The 21,175-nt window shown below is 40.4% G+C and overlaps 1 protein-coding gene across 3 annotated transcripts in view; it reads left to right on the top strand.

Annotated features, from left to right (window-relative positions):
* Positions 1 to 5,032: 5,032 nt before the first annotated feature.
* The window catches only part of SLAIN1 (SLAIN motif family member 1), a 61,074-nt gene continuing 44,931 nt past the window's right edge, over positions 5,033 to 21,175 (top strand). Inside the window, exons 1-2 of one of the 3 annotated variants that reach the window (XM_006116450.4) lie at positions 5,033 to 6,094; positions 9,992 to 10,131. In XM_006116450.4, the coding sequence (XP_006116512.3) occupies positions 5,652 to 6,094; positions 9,992 to 10,131 (583 nt within the window). In that variant the 5' untranslated portion in view covers positions 5,033 to 5,651. Of the gene's footprint in view, positions 6,095 to 6,517; positions 6,855 to 9,991; positions 10,132 to 21,175 lie in introns of those variants that run through there. The other 2 variants (XM_014570166.3, XM_025181367.2) reach the window with 2 other exon arrangements.

The raw sequence follows: 21,175 nt of genomic DNA, 5'->3' as shown, positions 1-21,175 counted from the left end.
AGGGGAAACGATCACAGTAAATTGTATGTGGTGGTATTTTACATTATAATGAAGCAAGGAGCACCTCGTTTTGTTAAGAAGATACTGTGGTGTAGGGTCAAGTCAGGCTGAAATCTGGTCTAAAGGCAAAATGTATGGGCTGTCATAGTCTTTCTCCAAAGATAGGCTGTATGTGTTAGGTCAGTGTCATAACAGATCATGCATGATCTTAAACATTGATACTCTAAATGTCTACACTATGCGCCTTGCCGGAAGAGGCAATGCAAATGAAGCATGCATGGATTAACATTTTCTCATGCTTCATTTGCATAATCTTTTCAGATCCGTTTTTGCACAAGAGGTTTTTGTGCGAAAACAAGCAGTATGGATGTTTCCATTTTGCGCAAAAACTCCTGCGCAAGATCCTTATGCCTCCTTTGTGCAAAAAGGAAACATCAACACTGCTTGTTTTTGTGCAAAAACCTCTTGTTCAAAAACGGATTGGAAAAGATTATGCTAATGAAGCATGAGAAAATGCTAATCTGCGCTTCATTTTCATTGCCTCTTCCGGCAAAGCGCATAGTGTAGACATAAGAGTATCCGCTCATTAATGATAGGATGCAACTCCATGGGGAGGAATATGTGTTCTTTATTTTCATGCATGAATGATTCTGTGGGTCAAATTATGCCCTCGGATAATTTATTGATGTACATTTAAAAAAATGCAGCTGCACAGGTGCCTGTAAGAGCATAATTGGTTGGTACAGTCTAATTTATTGATGACGATGCATGAGAAGGAAACCCTCCATGAATTTAGAACTGAGGTTAGGTTTTCAGCTGTAGTGTTTGGGGGAGGAGAGGAGTAGAGTGTAAAGAAATTATTTTAAAATTTGGTATGGATTTTATGAAACAAACTGGAACTCCTCAGAATCCATTCTTGCAATCACTTTTCAGAGTGGAACTGTACTTTAAGAATATCAGCATACCTTGGTCTGATCTGTGTTCTGTTTTTAATGCAACTCATCCCTTTGTGTAATTAAGACTGGATTACTGCAGTGCATTCTATCTTGGGTTGCCTAAGAAGCAGCTTCAGCCTGCAGCTATTACAGAAGAGAGCAACATGCTTATTATCACGGGTGGGCAGATGGGATTTGGTCTCCCTGCTGCTTTGTTCTTTGTAGTGGGTGTCTATTGGCATGTGTTTTGGTTTAAAGATTTGTACCATACTACATGAAGAGCTACGTAATTTAACTCTACGATTGTTTTGACACCCTTCTGGCTATCTTACTCTTTCAGGGCTGGGAATAGCAGGTGGAAGGCAAACATTATAATATTGTAAGTTTGAGTCAGACAGATTGATCAATAAATAAAAAGGGAGGAAATATTAAACAAATGGACTTTGTTATAGTATATAAATAGCTGGTAATTTTTTTCTGTTGTCCAACTTTGTTGGCAAATGTTGGGTTCAGAACTGAAGCTGTTGATCCCTAATAAGAATTAGTCACATCATGAACTCTGGAAAAATGTGCCAGGGTAGAACAAGATGGTAAATATGATTTTGTCATGAGCAAAGACAAAGGCATGAGTAGCCAAGAACTAAAGCCCCCAAATCCCTACCAAATGTATTTATTTCTGTTTATAAAAATGTGCTCAGTTAGAGCTCTGAGTGCATGTACAATATTATTAAAAATATATTCACATTTAACAGATTAGAGAATTTAAAAAAGAGCAGAATATCTGATTTCCTCAAGCCAACCCTGAAAGGAATTCAGGAGAAAATAAATAGGCTGGCTCTGTAATATTTTTAATGGTGAACAAATTCAATGAGAAAGGTAGGACAATTAATTCCAAACTTCTGGAAAAGAATCTGCCACAACACTCCTTCTTTTTGAATTTGGGGGGCTTTTAGCTTCATTGCCTCTTGCTGTGATGTCACATGAGAAGGCTTCTTCAAGATTGCATCTGCAATGGTTCAAGCATTAGACCAGGCCAAGGGGGACCATTGGTATCATGTCCACACTAGTAAGTCTCCTTGTTGCTACTCTGCTGGTGCTGAACTAGTGGTAACGAAAGAACATTTAGAAAATGTTTAGTGCAGAAAAGAGCTAAGGTCATCAGTTATTCAGTTCCCTACTGTCACTAGATGACTAAATTGCTTTGATTGTCTGGTTCAAGGAGAAAAATTCATTTTCTATTTCAGCATCTCTTCTCCACACACACTCTCCTTGCTGTGTATGCACTGCTGACATTAACACTGACTTTTTGTTGTTTAGTGTTTGCCATTGATTCCCATATACTTCTAGTTAAATTGTGATAGGATTTTAAAATCCTACTGAGTTAACACATGCATAATTCTGAATGTTAGTGATTAGTGCTTTTGTTAGTGGTTAAATACCTCTTGGCAATTGGTGCATTCCTTTGTCCTTGTATACATTTCCATTTCTGCTTCTCATAGAGAGTACATGTGTAACTGAACAATTTCATATTATTTTTTGAGTTAGTGTAGAACAAAGAATAATAGCAACTATTATAAACAAAGAGGTGCTTTCTTTGGTTCTTATACTAAAAATAGTTAGCACTTTTAGCACATTATAACAATTTTAATAATTTCTTAGCAATTTAGTAAATTACCTTGACATTCTTCAAGTCATTTGGCATTAGTAATATTAACACCTGCTTTAGATAGGATTGTCTTTTCACTGATGTTCGTTTTAAGATTTGGACTGTAAATGCTTTAGAGATTTTATTAAAGCAATTCAGTCTTTGAAGTATTGGTTTAATCTCCCTACCTCTCCAATCTCAAACTTCAAAATGATGGAATTTGTTAACTGTCAGACCAGTTCAAAAGTATCTAAAGTGAGGGGCAATTTTCAGAGAAGAATGAAATGGGTAAGAAAGACCAACACATGAGAGAATTGAGAAAAAATAAGAGTTTGAAACAATATACAATTTGCTTTTTAAAATTAAATAGCAACTGCTGGATAGATTACTTAAAAGATAAATAAGAAAATCAACTATATAATCTATTTCAGTATAATGAGAGATCAGCAGTTTACTTAAGGCTTGCATCTATGCATAGCCAGTTATGTAGGAGTTCATTCTTCTTCACCTAACTGAAGTTATGATTGTACCTCTCAGTAGTGGTGAAAATTAGAATGTATTATTCACTATGAATAAAGATGAAAGAGTTGGGGCTTCAGTAATTTTTTTTATATTATTAACATTTTGAAATGCTCTTTCCCTAGGAGTACAGAGTACAGGAAAAAAAAACTTTTCAGTTGCTCATTTTAAAGGGTTTCTTTGTATGTTGCGCATCATATTCATCCTATAATGATAAAACTTACTATTGCTGGAATCTTCCCTTCCTGCCAATTATAGTTACTGTTGTTATTTGCATTGCAAGAGTACCTAGGAGTCCAAAACAGGATCTGGGGCTCATTGTGCAAGGTGCCGTAAAGGCATAAATCAAGAGAATTTGGCTCCAAAGAGTCTAAATAAGACAAAATGGTGCTGGACTGAATGAGTCCAATGTCTGCTTTGGCTCTTGACAGGAAACTAGGTCCTCAGGTCAAATCCCAGGAAGGGAGTTGACACTGACCACATGCAGATTAAAATAAAAATACCATTGTGATTGCAGAGTACCTACCCCTGCTATTCTATCAAAAAAGAGGAATTGAATGAATGGGTAGCTGCCACTTAACTGGTTTTAATAATTACTAACACTTGAAAATTCACTAACTTCAGCAAATCTTGGTTTTGTATTTCCTTTTCCCTAACTTAGGCAACATTTAGCTGCTCCTATAGTAATAGATCGGGTTTGAAGAAAATGTCACAAAACTGAAAGTCAGGGAGTCCTTGGCTCTGTAACATCTTAGGGGTCTTGGGCACAGAACACCACTGTTGTTGCTTTGTCGTCCCATGAAATAGGCATAGTAGTCCTTACTTACCTAAGAAAGATATTATGCTGAACAATTAGTTTAATGTTTGTTCAGTGATTTGAATAGGTCAAGTGCCATTTAAGTGCAAAATTATTTTTTACTGTAGCTTAAGTGACAATGCACCAGTAACTGTTACTGTTACCGTAACTATTCAGAGTAAATACCTTGGAGTTAGTTTAGTATTGTATCTGTTCTCTTTAGATGTTTTCTTATTAGACTCACTCTCGTCCATCGCTAACTTCCATTTTGAATGAGCAACATGTGAAATAACTCACTCAGGCTTTTCTGACTATCAGCAGTTAAGCAGCCAACAGTTTTGTTTAAACTCTGACAAAATTCAGCTCCATAAAATAATTAATTATCCCATTATTAAACCAAGATTCAAAATATATAAGATAATCAAAATGTGTTGAGCAAGGGAAGGAAATCTATCTCAAAGGGAAGAGGCTTTAAAAATCAATGATTCTGAAATGTATAAACAGTTGTTTCATTATCTAGTTAGTTGTATTTCACTCAGACTGGATTAAATGTCTTTCCAGTATCATCTATGGCTGTTATATATTCCCAACCACATATTTGCACTTTTCTCATTATCAGCTCCAAACACCTCAACTCACTACAGGCTCACAGATACATATGTTCTCACACACCTATATGGTTATATAATGACTAAAGAACATCTGGTTAACACCTTTATTTCAAAATAAAGGTTTCAATTTGTGATTTTTCATTCCTACCCAGCTAAAACTGCATAATTATTATCCCAACACCCCCAGACTTTAATTACATGGCTTTATAAAAAAAGGAATGCCAATACAGAAGCCACCCCATTCAGAATTAGACTCAGGCAGTAGCTATCACAGCTGGATCCACACCACCTATTGTTGAAAGACTTGGGTTTTAGTGAATGCATTCCCACATCCGTGGGACCCATTTCATTCTAGTTTAAACTACCACATAGTTTGGCCGAGTGAGGGCTCAGGGTGTTTAAAAAAAATAAAATAAAAAAAGCGGTGGATTGCTTAGCAGGGGCTGTGTGTGTGGAAGTTTCACGTGCTAGATACAACCGCAAGGGGCACAGAGTGTAAATGGGGCAGAAGCTGGATCAGAGGCAGCTCTGTCTTTCCCACCACTGTCCTGTGCCTATGATAGAGCTGCTGTTGTCAGTGTTCGGGGTGAGCCCAGAGGTGAAAGTAAGGGGGGGGTGCACCGCTCCGGCAAGAGCTGGCTGAACTGCGGCAAAAGCCAGCAGGGAGCTTATGTAAAAGCTGGCAGGGACACAGGCTGCAATAGGGCAGCACCCCAGAGAAATGTCACTTTCCCCGCTGGGTGAGACGGGGGAGGAGGAAGGAGAGGAGCCCCCTAGTGCCCCTCCACGCCCGCACGGGCTGCTGACACAGCCTAGGTGGGCGAGGATGCTGCCGCTGTCGGGCGTGGCTCCAGCTACGCTGCGCGGCGAGGGGGACGACAGCAGCCTCTCCTCAGCCCCGCTCCTCCTCGGGCGCCCGCGCCTTCTCCCCCCGCGGCGCAGGGCGCTGGAGCCGGGCCGCTCTTTGTTCCCATTGTGCGGGGGCCGCTCCCGCGCCGGTGGGAGGGGAGCCCCCGCGCTGGGCTGGCGCTGCTGACGGGAGGCGGCTGCCGCCGAGCAGACTGCGCGCCAGCGAGCGACGCGGAGAGACGCGCCAGCGGGAGCCCGGCAGCCGTGCGGGAGCAGGTGCCCGCGGGGCGGGGCGGATGGAGGCTGCCTGGCTGCAGCCGCCGGCCATGGCGGCGGAGGGGCCCGGGGCGGGCTCGGTGGTGAGCGCCGAGCTGGAGGTGAAGAAGCTGCAGGAGCTGGTGCGCAAGCTGGAGAAGCAGAACGAGCAGCTGCGGAGCCGCGCCGCGGCCGCCGCCCCCCCGGGCCCGGCCAGCCCGCACCGCCTGCTGCTGCCGCCCACCCCCGCGCCGACCGCCGGGGCCCTCTGCATGCCCAGCCCGCCGCCCACCCTCCTGTGCACCGCTAGCCTGGGCCCGCCGGAGCCCTTCGTCTACTTCAAGCCTGCCCTTGGCCTGGCCGCGGTGGCAGGAGGCGGGCAGGAGGCCGGGAGCATCCCCGCTGCGGGGGCAGCCACGGTGCTGGACGAGGTGGAGGTGTTGGACCTGGAGGACGGGGACTGCAGCCAGGACGAGGACACATGGTACATGCGGCTCCTCTCTCCCTGTTATTGTCTCAGCCCGGGCCCGGCCGCCCCAGGGCAGTGTCCCCTCACCGAGAGCGCCAGGGGCTTTATCAGAGGAGGGGGGGGGGGGGGGGGAATAGCGGGAACCTTACTGAGCATGGAGAGCCCGGCTCTCACCGTGCAGCCTGGCTAAGTCCCACCGCCGTCTTCCCTAATTCTTTTACAGCTGGTGCTTGCAACTCCCTGATTAGCATTAACCCTAAAATCCATTTGATCTGGTTTTGTTGCATCTTAAATCTGTTTTTTTTTTAAATGTGTCATCTGGGCTTGTCTGATTAACTCTCTCAATGGAAAGGAGCTGTTTTGAGACCTCCGTTGTCGACTGCTTCTCAAGGCTAGAGTTCATCTCCTAATCGCCCCGCTCCATCACCTTTGCACGGCTGACTTCGAATCTATCCCTTGGGTAGAGCAGGCGGTCTTTGCAACTGAAACCTACTCAGTAATGATTAAAAAAAAATCAGGGTGTAGTCTTTTGCGTTGAATTTTATTGTTCCTACTAAACACATTTGTCTTCCTTGCTCTCACACTTGAGTGAGCTTTAAGATTTGGTGACCTCACTAGCCATTCATTCAAGACATTAAATTAACACTGTCACAAATGTGCAATTATGAAGTGGTAGATGTCAGGAAGGAAGATTTAAAGGGACAAATCTGGTTTAGGTTAAAACTTAGCTGGTTAAAGTGTAGTGACAAGCTATTACTGAAGAGAAACATGACTGGTAAATATATCATCTTTTAATTTTCATATTAAGCCTTTTATTGTTTCTTTTCAGTTAGCACTTCCTACAATGTAGTAAATTAACAGCCTTCTTTTAAAAATAAGGAATGCTTTCAAGTCTCCTTATACTGGCCATGCTCTTTCTCAGAACACTACCCTCTCTCAAGTTGAATTTCAATTTTCAGCGATATAGGAGAGCTTTAGAGTTTTGGGCATTCTTGTCATGCAGTTGTTGTTTGTTTATGTGCATGGTTTCTGCATGAATATGTGTTGTTAAACTGGAAGAAGCAAAAAATAAAATTGAACTAGGGGAATATTTATGGCTGTTTCTTTATGCTCATGAAAGGACAAAAGAGACTCAGTGTTGTTGTAGCTGTGTGTTGGTCCCAGTGTATTAAAGAGCCAGGGTGAGTGAAGTAACAGCCGAAGAAGAACCCTCATCAATGTAAGTTGGCCCAATAAAATATATTACCACCCACTCTGTCAGACCAAAGATACTCAGAATTGTTTAGTGTCTTGTAACTTGGATATCTCACTAGCTTGTGCAGTAATCCTCGGGAATGCTAATAAATACTACAGAAAATGACCTGGAATGGTCAGCACTATAAAATTAACCATATTTAAACATGGTTATAGTTCAACTGTATGAAAACGTTAGTTGGGGAAAACATGTTATAATTATGTCTAAGAGCCATATTTTAGCTTGGGTATCTATCCAGGTGATAATGTTTCCTTAACATGTTCTAAAATAGTTTTAAAATCCATGCAGCTAAGAGCATATCCTGATACAATTCAGTTGAGCCAGAACCTTGCTTAAACATGGTTATTTTGGTAAAGTAGGTAGGGTCTTAAGACACACCAAAATGTAACTATCTCTATAAAGATTTTTAGATAACAGAAGCTCTTTTGAAGTTCTTCTCGTGGGAATCACCAACAATTATGGATAAATAGGATATAAGTGATTGTCATATTTGACTTATAAGTACCAATTGATTCTGCAGAACATTGTATTGTAATGGACTGTTTTGGGAATATGACTGGGATGAATCAGTTTTATAATTTCACACTTCCTTTATTGTTCATGCCAGATAATGTAGTGGGGATGTTATTTTTCTGGTTTTATTTAGTTGATTTGGGGTATCCATTTTCCTCGGCCAGTCACATTTAAAATTGTTTTGTATATGCTTACATTTTAGGACTGTATTGGATCAATATTATTTCAGATATTGTAGTGCAAATGTCAGCTTTGGTTTGCTCTTTGGAAAGAATTTTGCTATTTTGGGGGCAAATTCTGCCTACATATGGTATCAGTTGGAACTGAATGTATGTACTTTATTGAGATGTGGAATTTAACCCTGGGTGTGCTTCTGAAAAACAATTACTTGTTTAAAATTAATAAAACTAAGGGTGCATTACATATTTCCTTCAGGGATAAATCTCTGGTTATTTTCATTGCAGGTCAGCGGTAGTTTGTCAGTTAGCTGTTGTGTGGTTATTGTTAATCTTTTTTAAGAGATCATCAAAAACATCCCCTTTTTAAAATAATGTGTCAAATCTAGAAAGCCAAAGGCCAATAAAATCCTCACTATTGATTTTTTAAAAAAAATATTGGATCCGAACTGCTTTTGTAATATTCTAAAAATTGCAGTTCAAAAAGAAAAAAAAACCCTTTGTTACAAACAAGTCAAAACTTTCCTTGGTTGTCATCTTTCTGTGTAAACATCAAATTATTTAAGAACTCATCAGTCACTTGTTTTAATTTCAAAATATTGCTGAAAGTTAACAGTGAATTTAAGATGTTATTTTCAGTCCATATGTGGTTCACTATAGTTTTTAATTATGAGTATTAATTGTGTATCCAACCACTATATTAAGCGAGGGGAATTTAGCCCTATTGTCAGAAATATTTAGTCCTGGAACTCTGCTTGGATTGCAAACAAGGGTACCAGTTATGATGATGACACTGGTCCATTAGGAGTTGAATTGCAAGTACCAATTTCTTTCCCCAACAGTAAGCTACTTGGCAGGCATTACATAATAATAGCTCACTACTGAGCTGAGCAGGTTTTTGCACCAATAACTGAACTGTAAAGGACTCTTGTCTCTAATTGGTAATCATCTGAGACTTGTCCTTTTGTGTTGACTTTAGCCTTTTTATGGCTGCTATTCACATTCTGTTTCATGGCCAGTGTGCCTTTTTGTCCTACTTTTGATATCCTACTTAAGAGTTTGTTTCTAATGCACAGTGGTGTTATACAAGCAGGCTATGATGTCCAGTGAGGAAGCTGAGAGTTGTCTTAAGCAGCTAATGATAGTTCATCCGGAAAGTTGTGTACTTCCCAGGTGAACCCATGTCTGCATGCTTGTCAAAATCTGGGAGGACTCCAACAGTCTGGGCACTGGCTTTGAGAATTTAGCTGTCAAAGCCATCAAGCCTCTTACCATGTGGTGGTTTAAGCACCAGTAGAAATGTAAACTTTGTCTTAGGGGCACAGGAGATTACTAGATATTCAAATACACTTGTCTCTGGTTAGCTTCCTATTATATTCCAAGCTTAGACAAAAATAGAACAGCTTCTCCTACACCTCTATTTCTGCAAGTTGATTCATCTGGATGGATCCAGAAACGTAAAAATCATCATAATCATCTGGCAAACTTTAAATTTCTAAGATCTGTATGTAATGTACAGTATGCTATACAAAATCTTTTGTATCTTGTGGGAGAGATACTACTCATGAAAACTGTAATACCCTGTCAATTCTGACATGGTTGGGGAAATCACTGAAGTTAAGAATGTAAAAGATGTTACTGTGAAGTTCTTAAATACAAAGTTAAGCACTGCAAATTTTAAATCTACAATAAGTATTAAATATCCACAGAAAATATAAAATCTGTCTCTTTGGGGTATATGTACTGTCTATGAAAACTGTAATATTATATTACTATTGACACAATTTGCCTAAATTTGGGGTAATTTTTTCTAATATGGTCTTGGGGACTTATTTGCTCTTAAAAATAAAGTATTATAGAAATGTTCATGTTAAAACAGGAATTCTTAATACCCTTTCAATCAAGTATACAAAAATTTAAAATTTATGTACTGAGTACATGCTAATATTTCTGCATATTTTAATTGAGGTTGTATGTCTCGCCTACTAAGACCCTCACACCCCAAGAGAAATTACTGAGTCCTCTGCAGTGGTGTAGACATATTCTGGATCATCCAACTCCAGAGATAGAAGCTGCCAAACGTTCCCTATGCTTTAGACTGGAACAAGGTAATCCTCTGATCTTTACATTTGTTATATTTCTCTGAATTTCATAACCAAACTGCTAAGCAAAGATGCTAACTGATTAAAGTTCTGTATGCTGGTTGTTTTCTGCAGTTTTCCATGTTTAGGAAATGGTTTAGATGCATAGTTTTGTAATATAAGTATACACAACTCTCTCTCTTACATGAGGGGAAGCTATATTTTTAGTTTTTGCCTAGTGTACATTTTAAAGCAATCTTCTTTGCCTTTTCCCCTCTTTCCTCCACTCTCCAAACCCTAGTTTTTAACTATTTTATTACTTTTCAGATGCCCCCATTTCCTCTAAGCAAGGACCCATAGATTTGAATTGGAGAAGTCTTGGGCCCCAATTTAGAATATCAGACCTGCAAAGAGACGTGTACGAATGCACTGCTGTGACTGTACAGAGCCTTATATGTTGCAGTGGGACTGTACACAGGGTATAGGGTCTAACTGAACACACTGTAGAATCAGGACTTCATTATCTATAGGAAATACAACAAAAAATCTAACTTGATGGATAATACTGTGGAGGACTTTCTATTGCTCAGATATTGGGGGGCCAAGTTCATGGTGGGCATAAGGGTGCTCAGTGCCAATTGCCTTTGAATGGAGTCATGTCTACCAGTGGTGAATCTGGTTCCCTGGATATATATTGCAATTCTAAATAGAAATAATCTACATTATTATTAATTATTTTATTCATTTTTGTATCCACCCCAGACCCTAGTTAGGATTACAGTGTGGTTCCTGCCCCAAAGAGTTGATAATCCAATTTCAAGCAAGACTTGACACTGGAATGCAGCAAACAATTGGGGGACAATGGGGGAGAGGGGGAGAGAAGGAAGGCAGACATAGTTAATGTAAATATAACCATATAGTGTTATAAACCAGCTATGGCAGTGCATCATAAAGCACTTACATACATGCTTAAGATTAAGCATGTACTTATGTGCTTTGATGAACTGGAGCCTCTGGATCTGATCCTGTACCACTGATGTCCATGGGAGTTTTACTGGTCACTTCGTTGGGAACAGGATGGGGACCCATATTTAAATTTGGTGTTTTCCAATTGTTTGAATATATATGCATTTAAAATAAAATATTAGCCATTCCTGACTATCCTTCAGCCTATCTATACTTAGTTGCTGATTGAATGTGTGTGTGCATGCACGCTAAATCATTAACTAAATGTTGGGGAAATACTGGAAATAGGACAAGGTAGTGTTCTAATGGATCAGTTCAGGCTGTTTGTACCCTGTATAACAGTTTACTTAACAGTTATGTTGATGATGAGCTGGAAAGGAATCCAATTTAGATTTTGGTTTTGGAAGAAAGCATAATAGAGCACATTTTAGTTACTAGTTTTACTTAAAAAATTAAAAATACAGATGCAATGCAAACAGTCTTCTGCTGCCATTCTTAATTTTAAATAATAATGTGCAATAAAGGCTCTCAAAGGTAAGACTACAGACTCATAAAATGTCATTCACTAATTTAGTGTTAAAACCTGTCAGATGGGTGATCTATTTTTTTTCCTAAGGCATTATTTACATTTACTAGAACAGCAATTTGCTTTCATACTTTTCCTTTATATTTAAAACTTAAGTGAACTGCTGTCTGTCTTGTTTCAGTTTGAACATTTTTTCAGTATCTAAGACATCATAGCAAGTTTTAATGTATATTGTAATATTTTATTCAAAGGTATGACAGGGTAAAAATTACTTCATATTCTAATTATGGTTATTGCTCCATGAAGTTCCTTTTTTTTATTATTTTATTTTTTTAAGTGTGAGGATTCATGTTCTCTTCAAAGGCCTTGTGTAAATCTCAACTTGGGAGCTATGTGTTCATGGAGAAAATTGTCTCAAATGTTTTTATTGCAACAGTTTTATAATAAAATTGTTTAGTTGTTACTAATTAACTGCCTTTGCTCGGATATGAATTTTTTTAATTGGGCCATTCTCCTATAATTACTAGTTAATCAACAAATGCCAGGTATTAAATATTAAAAATTGTTACAAGGTAGGATTAGCTTTTATGGAAATCTTTCCCCACTGTTTTGGAGCAGGAGGCAACAATTGAAACAATTTAGTAAATCTGTTTTATAAAGTAAAACTAGCATACTGTCAGTTGTCTGTCTCATTATATTTTGTATCCCTGTTTGCTGATGGTCTCTTTTATTTCTATAATGTTTAAGGAAGAATCAAATTTTAGTACTGTAAAATGGCATTATGGATTTCCATAATAGTTGTTCTAAATGATAACATAATACAGTTCGTTCAGTTTAAAAGTAACAACTTTTCCCCTCAGCTACCAGCCCTTCAAACTCACCATGGTATCAGAAAATGTAGTTGTGCTCTTTCTAGTTTGTGCTTCATTGCCAGTAAACCTGATTTAACTGAGGAGTATTAGTGTGTACTTAATGTGCAGTGACAATGTGCAAATCTGTACTCTGAAATAGTTTGCTATTGGAGTTTACTTACCATGAGCCAGAAAGGAATCCATGTAGCCAACCATAGCTATGTTAGCACTATAGTGATAACAGAATGAAAGGCAGCAAACTTTTATTTTTGTCAGTAAAATCAGCAGGTATGACTGGATGCTCATGGGGAGAAGATCTGTGAACTTTTTACATAACTGTTTTCTGATTGTTAAATTTTAGACTCTCTAGAAGCATGGGCTGTAATAACAGGGATAAAGGAGAAACAAGGCAAAACTGTGTGGCAAAAATTAAATCACTGTCTTAGTTGGTGCCCTCTAGGCAAGCCTACTGGATTGGGTTTTAAACTTGATTAGGTGGAAGAAAATCTGTATTTCCCTGGCTTGTGAATCACTCTGGGGCTTTAGCAGGAGGTAGGTGATTGAATACCTACAGTAAAACATCAGTTTGCATGCCTAGAGTAAGAAAGTTAGGCATCTAGGGAACTTTTACTGCTAAGACTTAGGCTCATACACTATGTCTAGACTACATCTGTCTTTCGAAAGAGGGATGTAAATGAAGCACTTGGAAAGTGCAAATGAAGCGGGGATTTAAATATCCTGTGCTTCATTTGCATAATCCCGTCCCAGTGGTCTTTCGAAAAAGGGGTTTTTTTTGTTGTTGGTTGGTTTTTTTTTTTTTTTTTTTTTCAAAAGAACCGCGTCTAGACTGTGGTTTCATTTTCGAAATATCCTTTTTCAAAAGATCCCGTACTCCTCATTTTTTTAGGCATGCAGGATCTTTTGAAAAAGGGTTTTTTTTTTCCTGGAAAGAACTACGTCTGGACTGTGGTTTCACTTTCGAAGTACCCTTTTTCGAAAGACCACTGGGACGGGATTATGCAAATGAAGCGTGGGATATTAAAATCCCCGCTTCATTTGCACTTTTGAAGTGCTTCATTTACATCCCTCTTTCGAAAGAGGGATGTAATCTGGACGAGCCCTGAGTGAGTTTAGTCATCTCCAGGGGTCAGTGGGATTTTGTGCGTCACAGTGGTCCCTAAACTGAGACTTAGGTGCCAAAAACAGGGGCTTAGACACCTAATTCCTTTTGTGCTTTCAGGCCTTGCTACCTTTTTGTGCTTCATAAATTTCTCCATATTTCAAGTTAAATTGTTACACGTGCTGATTTGTCAGTCAGAAAACTGTACCAGATGGGTGGAGTGGATTGAACAGTACTCTTCCAGCTGAGATTTGCCATTTGGCCAAAATATAATTACAAAACAAATGCTCCAGTTCTACAGGGTGTAAGGCTGAGGGAGATGTATGGTTCTCAAGACACAAATGCCAGTAGTGCAGTCATGGCAAAGGACACATTCTGGAGTATTTGCTGCAATTTTATATCTTCCTTGATTGTATAATTTGATGGCTAAATAAATCAATCTTTAGGAGCCCAAACCTAAGAACTGGCAGTAGCTCAAAGAGCATTTTCAAGCTGTGCACATGAAACTGCTGAACCTCACTCACGTCATCAAACATTTATGCTCTATTTGTCTAAGATGCTTAGCAGTGGAAGACTTCCAACTCAAGACTGTTTGAGTTTGGGGCCAGATTTCTAGTAGAAGTTTTCATGTGGGGCTGAATTATAAGATTCCTTTTAGTGTCTCATTTGCTTGCCTTACTTTTTTCTTTTTTGTGTGTGTTTGTTTCTCATTTGGGAGAATCCTGCAGAATCTTTTCTAACCTAGACAGTGGCCCACAACACATAAAGTGGAATGTGCAGAAAGGGCAACAATGTGAAAAAAAAATAGGATTGAACAATTCCAGTGAATTGCATGGTACTGGCAAAGCTCTGTATGAATTCTCTTTTTGATGCAGTGGGTTGAAAGGATAGATGGGCAAGGAAGAGGCATTCTGAGAAACCAGGAAAAAGCAGAGTTAGTGTCATATTTTCACAAGAAAATATTCTTCTTTGATCCTTTGGTTGTTTGGTGATTTCCTGATTTCCTTTTTGTCTGGTCTGCAGCAATCTATTTTTAAATTGGTACTTTCATTTTTAACACGGCTCTCCATCCTTTTGATTCTGTCACGTCATCAGGGAAAAATTTTAGCTTTAATAGTGTGGAAGAATCTTTTATGTTTTGTTAGAAATGATGAGAGGTTTGGGAAGCTACTATTTATTATTGAATTCTGAGGAGAGAGATGTGACCGGCAAGTTTCCCATTGCCTATGCTGATTTACAACAGGTGAGGATTTGGCATATTATTGTACTATAGTAGCATGCCATCAAAGAGCCAAGTGGATACATTGAAGAACTGAGAGGCATAGCAAGGACATTCTACAGCAGTGGTTTTCAACTCATTTCAGTCCACGGACCACCAGGCCAATCAAAAAATTTTCATGGACCACCTCCAGCACATGTAGCACAGGACGAACAACACAGCAATCGCTCAGCACAATGGTGGCAGCTACACTGATGCTCAGAGCCTCAGACAGAAGTTACTGGCAACACAACGTGGTTGCATCATAGGTGACGCAATGGATGACGTGCCGTGTGCTTGTGAACACGACATAAAACAGTCTAATGGCAGCGCCTGCTCACGCCATGTGACTTCGGACAATGTTCCTGTGGACTGCTGAAAAAGTCGTCATGGACCACCAGTTGAGAACCACAGTTCTACGGGAATTCTGTTGTTTTTTCTACAGGGCTTTAAACTCAGTCTTTCAGACAGCAGAGCTCACTGGTTCTGTCTCATGCCTCACTTTCTAGTAGTTCTTGGGCATATGCTTGTGAAAGTTTATAATTTAGAGATGCTCCCCCATAAAAGACAGTACATTGGGCGCTCTGCCCAGTGACTCCAGCTGAGTTCAGATCTCTGACTGGGAGTCGTATACACTTCAAGGACCAATGCACTTCTGCAGTTACTTGTAGTGACACCAGGAAGGCCTTTCAAAACGGAAGGTTTCATTAGTGAAGTGGAACACAGCATTGGGAAATCTTTAAGTTAACATAGAGATATAAAGGGTAAGACATAGTACATTGTGGCCAAGCCAGCATTTCCAGTCAACAGGACTCTCCGTAGAAGTTTTGGTGCCCTATGCAAGTCTCTGTGGGGGAGGAGGATGTTGTTTTCTCTATATTTTTTTCCATCCATGTGCAGAATAAATTTTGTGTGTGCCAAGGCATAGGTGGATGTGCACCACCAGTAGAAACACAGACTGCTGGCTGCGGGTGCTCAGCTAATTAGCTGAGCAGCATTTGAATCTTTCCTGGGTGGGCACCCAGGCTCTTCGCTTACAGGGGACACTGGAAGGGGCTTTGATCGTGGATGTGAGGACAGGAGCTGTGAGCAGCAAGGCATGGAAATAGCAGGGCCCTATTGGATATGGCCCTGCACTCACCGGCAGTAGTGGCAGGAAGCGGAGTAACATAGACCCAACCTGCTCTGCTCTCCCAGCCATGTTGCTTGGTGGAGGGGCTTTTGGGGAAGGGGTGGAAGTGTTCCCCATACTCACTGCCAGCAGGAAGTGGAGCAGCGCACCCGGGAGCCAGAGAAGCAAAGTGGACTATGGCTTGGTCACTCTGCTTCCCATTGCTGCCACTGGTAAATTCGAAGGTGGACCCAACCCTATTAGTGGTCTTGGGCAGGCATGCAGGGCCACTGTTGGCACTCCTCCCCCAGGAGACACAGGGAGGTGCTGGAAGCTTCTGGTTGCTTTGTGGCTGGGTGTCTGTTCTGCTGTGGGTGGCCAGCTGACTTTTAATGACTTAGTCATCAATACTGACTGGATCCGCCAGGATTCCTTTTCGATTGGGCATTCTGGTTGGAAACCAGATGCCTGGCAACCCTAATAATAAATCAAATGTTGAAATTCAAAAAAACTTTCTTGGAATCTCTATCTGGGCATTTTGCTGTGGAAAGTTGAAGAAATGGTACAAAGCTGATGGGTTGGATCTTATTTTATATTGTGCTTCCATGATGAAAGCTTGTGCAAAGCCAAATTTAAAAAGGCAGTGGGCTAGATTCACTGGTATCTTCTGACTACCTGGGCCGCTCCAGGAAAGTGAAGCATCTAGAAATTTAGTTTACCTGGCTAGATAACATGAGTTATATCTCCCTTGCAGCACTGGTGTAGTTCAAAGCAGGCAGAGTACACTGGTGAATCTGATCCTTTAATTCTTGTTCTTGTGGCAGAAGGGGTTATAATCACCATGTGTAGCTGCAGAAGATTTCCTTACTCCCCTTTACTTTGCATAACTAGCTCTGCTTTTGCCTGAAATTACAGCCAGGGAAGTAGGGTGTTGGGTTGATGATTTTTTTTGTCTTTTTCTTGCTATCTTTCTCTGCTGCTGAGTTCTTTCTAATCCATTTCTCTCTGACTTTCTGCTAGGCCTTCATGGTAGTCTTGGACTACTCATTATACTCCACATGTTACTCCAAACCTTGATAGAGCCTTAATATTTGGTAGTGGTATGCTAAATAGTGCTACCCTGGGACTATAAATTGCTAGAAATATATTATAGCAGTATAGCATAACTCTGTGCAGAACAGAGATGCTATTGCAGTTTGGAAATAGTTATTTAAATAACTTGAGAGAAATAAAATCTGTTTAAAGGCTCTTCTGTAAAAACACAAAGATATTTGTACACAGATTTAGAGGTTGATTAAGGGCCATTTACCCATCTCTTTCTTAAAAATGTGTCACGGTCATATAGCTGGCAAAAGGAACGTACTGTGATAATTGAAGACATTTGAACATAGTAGTTTCCATACTGCAGTTGTTTTTTGTAAATGCAGTTGAACTTGGGATAAATGAGAGATTTTACCATCACTAGAGGAAATTACGTTTTCAAAGGGTTCACTTGATCTGTCCTGTGTGGTGGCAATGTTGATTTCTTGCTTCTATTAGTCTTGCATGCAGACTAGGAATTAACTTGTCAGGACTTGAAGCTCTGATGTGACATTGTTTTGACAGTGATCATCTGCCCAGTTATGTGAAAAAATTCCAAAATATAAGGTGATCAAATTTTAAAAAATCAGAATCCATTATTCTTATGACAGACTGTGCAATCTCGAAACAGAAGGGGAGAGAATTTATTTTAAGTCTACTTCAGTTTTGATAAAAAATAGAACCCCCACGCAAGGCAATTTTGTGTTGCATCCTTATGGACTGTGTTGATTTCTTAAGGAGCCCCAAGAGAAGAGAAGCCAAGGCTGGGAGTGTCTGCAGCATCACACTAGGTCAGCAGAGAGAGTGCCAAGGGGCAGAATGCCCCACAACACTAAGCACTTTAAATGTCATCATTTTGTGCTTGAAAACTAGAAAATTCTGACGAGATTTTTGAACTGTCAAAGTGACACAAGGTATCCCTGTTAATATGGATGATCTAAATGATGCAAAATTACTTTTTTGTTTCAATTTTCACCAAAAAGTTTAGTAGTAGTAGTGACTAAGTGTCGAATGCAGTGAATATCAGTGAAAATAAGGTAAGATTAGAAGCTAAAATAAGGAAAGAACAAGTTAAAATGTACTTAGACATCTTGAAGTCAACAAGGCTTGATGATGAAATACATCCTAGAATACTCAGAGAGCTTACTGAGGAGATTTGAGCTATTGGCAATTATCTTTTGAAAAGTCATGGTAGATGCAGGGCGAGGGTGGGGGGGAGGGAGGAGATTCCAGAGGACTGAAAAAGAACAAATATAATGTACGTTTATAAAAAGGGAAATAAGTGTAACTTGGGGAATTGCAGACAAGTCAGTTTAACTTCAATACCCAAAAAGATAATGCAGCAAATAATTAAGAGATCAATTTGCAAACATATAGCAGATAAGGTGATAAATAACACACAGTATGGAATTGTGAAGAAAAAATAATGTTAAACCGATCTAATAGCTTTTTATGACAGGATAATAAGCCTTCTTGGTTGCGGGGTAGTGGGGAGTATATATAGTGTATCTTGATTTTACGGTCTTGTATGACTTGCTCATATATACACTATGGACATATAACCTCAGTGCATCTACTATAAAGTGGGTGCAGAACTGGTTGGAAAACCATTCCTTGAGAGTAAGGAATGTGGTTCATAGTCCTGTAACAACATATCAAGTGAGATCCCACAGGAATAGTTTCTGAGTCCAGTTATGTTTAATATCTTCATCAGTGATTTGGATAATGGTATAAAGAGTACACTTTTTGGCTACGTCTACACCGGCACCCTTTTCCGGAAATGCTTAAAACGGAACAGTTTTCCGTTATAAGTATTTCCGGAAAAAGCGCGTCTGCATTGGAAGATTGCTTTTCCGGAAAAGCACTTTTTGCGGAAAAGCGTCCGTGGCCAATGTAGACGCGCTTTTCCAGAAAAAGAATTAGAAAAGATTAACAAAGAGAAGGTTATGGGGTGACTTGATTATACTCTACAAATACTTATGTAGGGAACACATAATTGATAATGGGCTTGTCAGTCTTGCAGAAAAAGGTGTAACAAAAATCAGACATCAGAAATGCTAACACACAAATCTGTAGAGGAACATTTTAACCTGCCTAGTCACTCAGTCATGGATTTACATATAGCCATTCTTCTACAAAGGAATTTCACAAACAAATTACAGAGAGTCTGCAGAACAGGAGTTCATCTCCAGATTTGACACCCTTACCCTGGGCTTGAACAAAGACATGAACTGGTTGGCGCATAACAAAGCCAATTTCTCCTTCCTTTCTGCATTTCCACATCAAAAGCTTTGTGTGGGACACATCCAGCCCACTTAATTAGCCTCATTAACTTGGATCCTACAATTGACAGGTGCTAATTCTGCTGTTATATATGTCCCTTAGTTTCTGTTATTTCCACTCCAATTTCATGTGAGGAAGTGGGTTTTACCCATTAAAAACTCATAATTTTATATATTTTGGCTAGTGTTTAAGGTGCCACAGGACTACTTGTTTTTTAAGGTCTACTTGGTGGAAGTTGAAGATAGGTAAATTCAAGCTTGAAATAGGAGTACATTTTTAACAGTGAGAGTAATGATCTATTTCAGTGGTTTTCAACATGTCATCCATCAGCCCTTAGGGATCTGAAGTCTATGCTTTAGCTTTCTATAAGAAATCTGCCCCCCTATTCACCATTTTTTAGTGATCCGCAAATGAAAAAGGTTGAAAACTAGTGGAACTACTAGAGTTATAGGATATTCTCCGTCTTTGGCAATTTTTAAATCACAATTGAAGGTATGCTCTAGGAATTATTTGGGGGAATTTCTGTGTCTGTTGTTATGCAGGATGTCAGACTAGATGATCACACAAGGCATCATTTAAAAAGTGGAAGCTCAGTCCTAGTGAGGAAAATAGAAATGAACATAAACTCTGTCAAATTAAGTGTAAAAATATAATAAGAAAAGCCAAAAAGGAGTTTGAAGAACAGCTAGCCAAAAAAATCAAGAATTAATAGCAAAATATTTAAGGATATCAGAAGCAGGAAGCCTGCTAAACAATCAATGGGCCCCCTGGATGATCGAGATGCCAAAGGAGCACTCAAAGACGATAAGGTCATTGCGGAGAAACTAAATTAAATCCTTGCTTCGGCTGAGGATGTTGGGGAGATTGCCAAATCCGAGCCATTCTTTTTAGGTGACAAATCTGAGGAATTGTGCCAGATTGAGGTGTCATTAGAGAAGGTTTGGGACCAAGTTGATAAACTTAACAGTAACAAGTCACCAGGACCGGATGGCATTCACCCAAGAATTCTGAAAGAACTCAGATGTGAAATTGCAGCACTATTAGCTGTGGTTTGTAACCTATCCTTTAAATCAGCTTCTGTATCTAATGACTGGAAAATAGCTAATGTGACACAAATATTTAAAAAGGGCTCTAGAGGTGATTGTGGCAATTACAGATTGATAAGTCTAACTTCAGTACCAGGCAAATTAGTTGAAACTACAGTAAAGAACAAAAATGTCAGACATATAGATGAACATAAATTGTAGAGGAAAAGTCAACATGGTTTCTGTAAAGGAAAATCATGCCTTACTAATTTACTAGAGTTCTTTGACGGGGTCAACAAACATGTGGACAAGAGGAATCCAGTAGATATAGTGTACAGGTAGTCCCCGAGTTACGCGGATCCGACTTATGTCGGATCCGCAGTTATGAACGGGGATATTCTCGCCCCGAAGGACTCGAGCGGCGGAACACCTGGTCCCGCCGCCCGCCTCCTCCGGGGCGAGAAAAGCTGCTCCCCGTCTCCCTGGTCTGCTGCGGGAGCCAGCAGACCAGGGAGACGCTGAGCAAAGTGGCGCAGGACCCGGGGCCGGACCCGCGGCCGCTTCCAGAACAGCTGGAAGCGCCGCGGGTCGGGCCGGGTCCTGCGCGGCTTTGCTCAGCGTCTCCCTGGTCTGCAGACCAGGGAGACGCTGAGCAAAGCCACGCAGGACCCAGCCCGACCCGCGGCGCTTCCAGCTGATCTGGAAGCGGCCGTAGGTCCGGCCCCGGGTCCAGATCAGCTGGAAGTGCCATGGGTCCGGCCCCGGGTCCTCCGCCGCTTTGCTCCGCGTCTCCCTGGTCTGCTGGGGGGGGACGCAGCTAGTGCCCCCCCCAGCAGACCAGGGAGATGTGG

This window comes from Pelodiscus sinensis, chromosome 1 (assembly GCF_049634645.1).
Source record: "Pelodiscus sinensis isolate JC-2024 chromosome 1, ASM4963464v1, whole genome shotgun sequence".
NCBI lineage: Eukaryota > Metazoa > Chordata > Testudines > Trionychidae > Pelodiscus > Pelodiscus sinensis.
The sequence above is the reverse complement of the archived record's forward strand: the minus strand, read 5'-3'. Positions and strand labels throughout refer to the sequence as shown.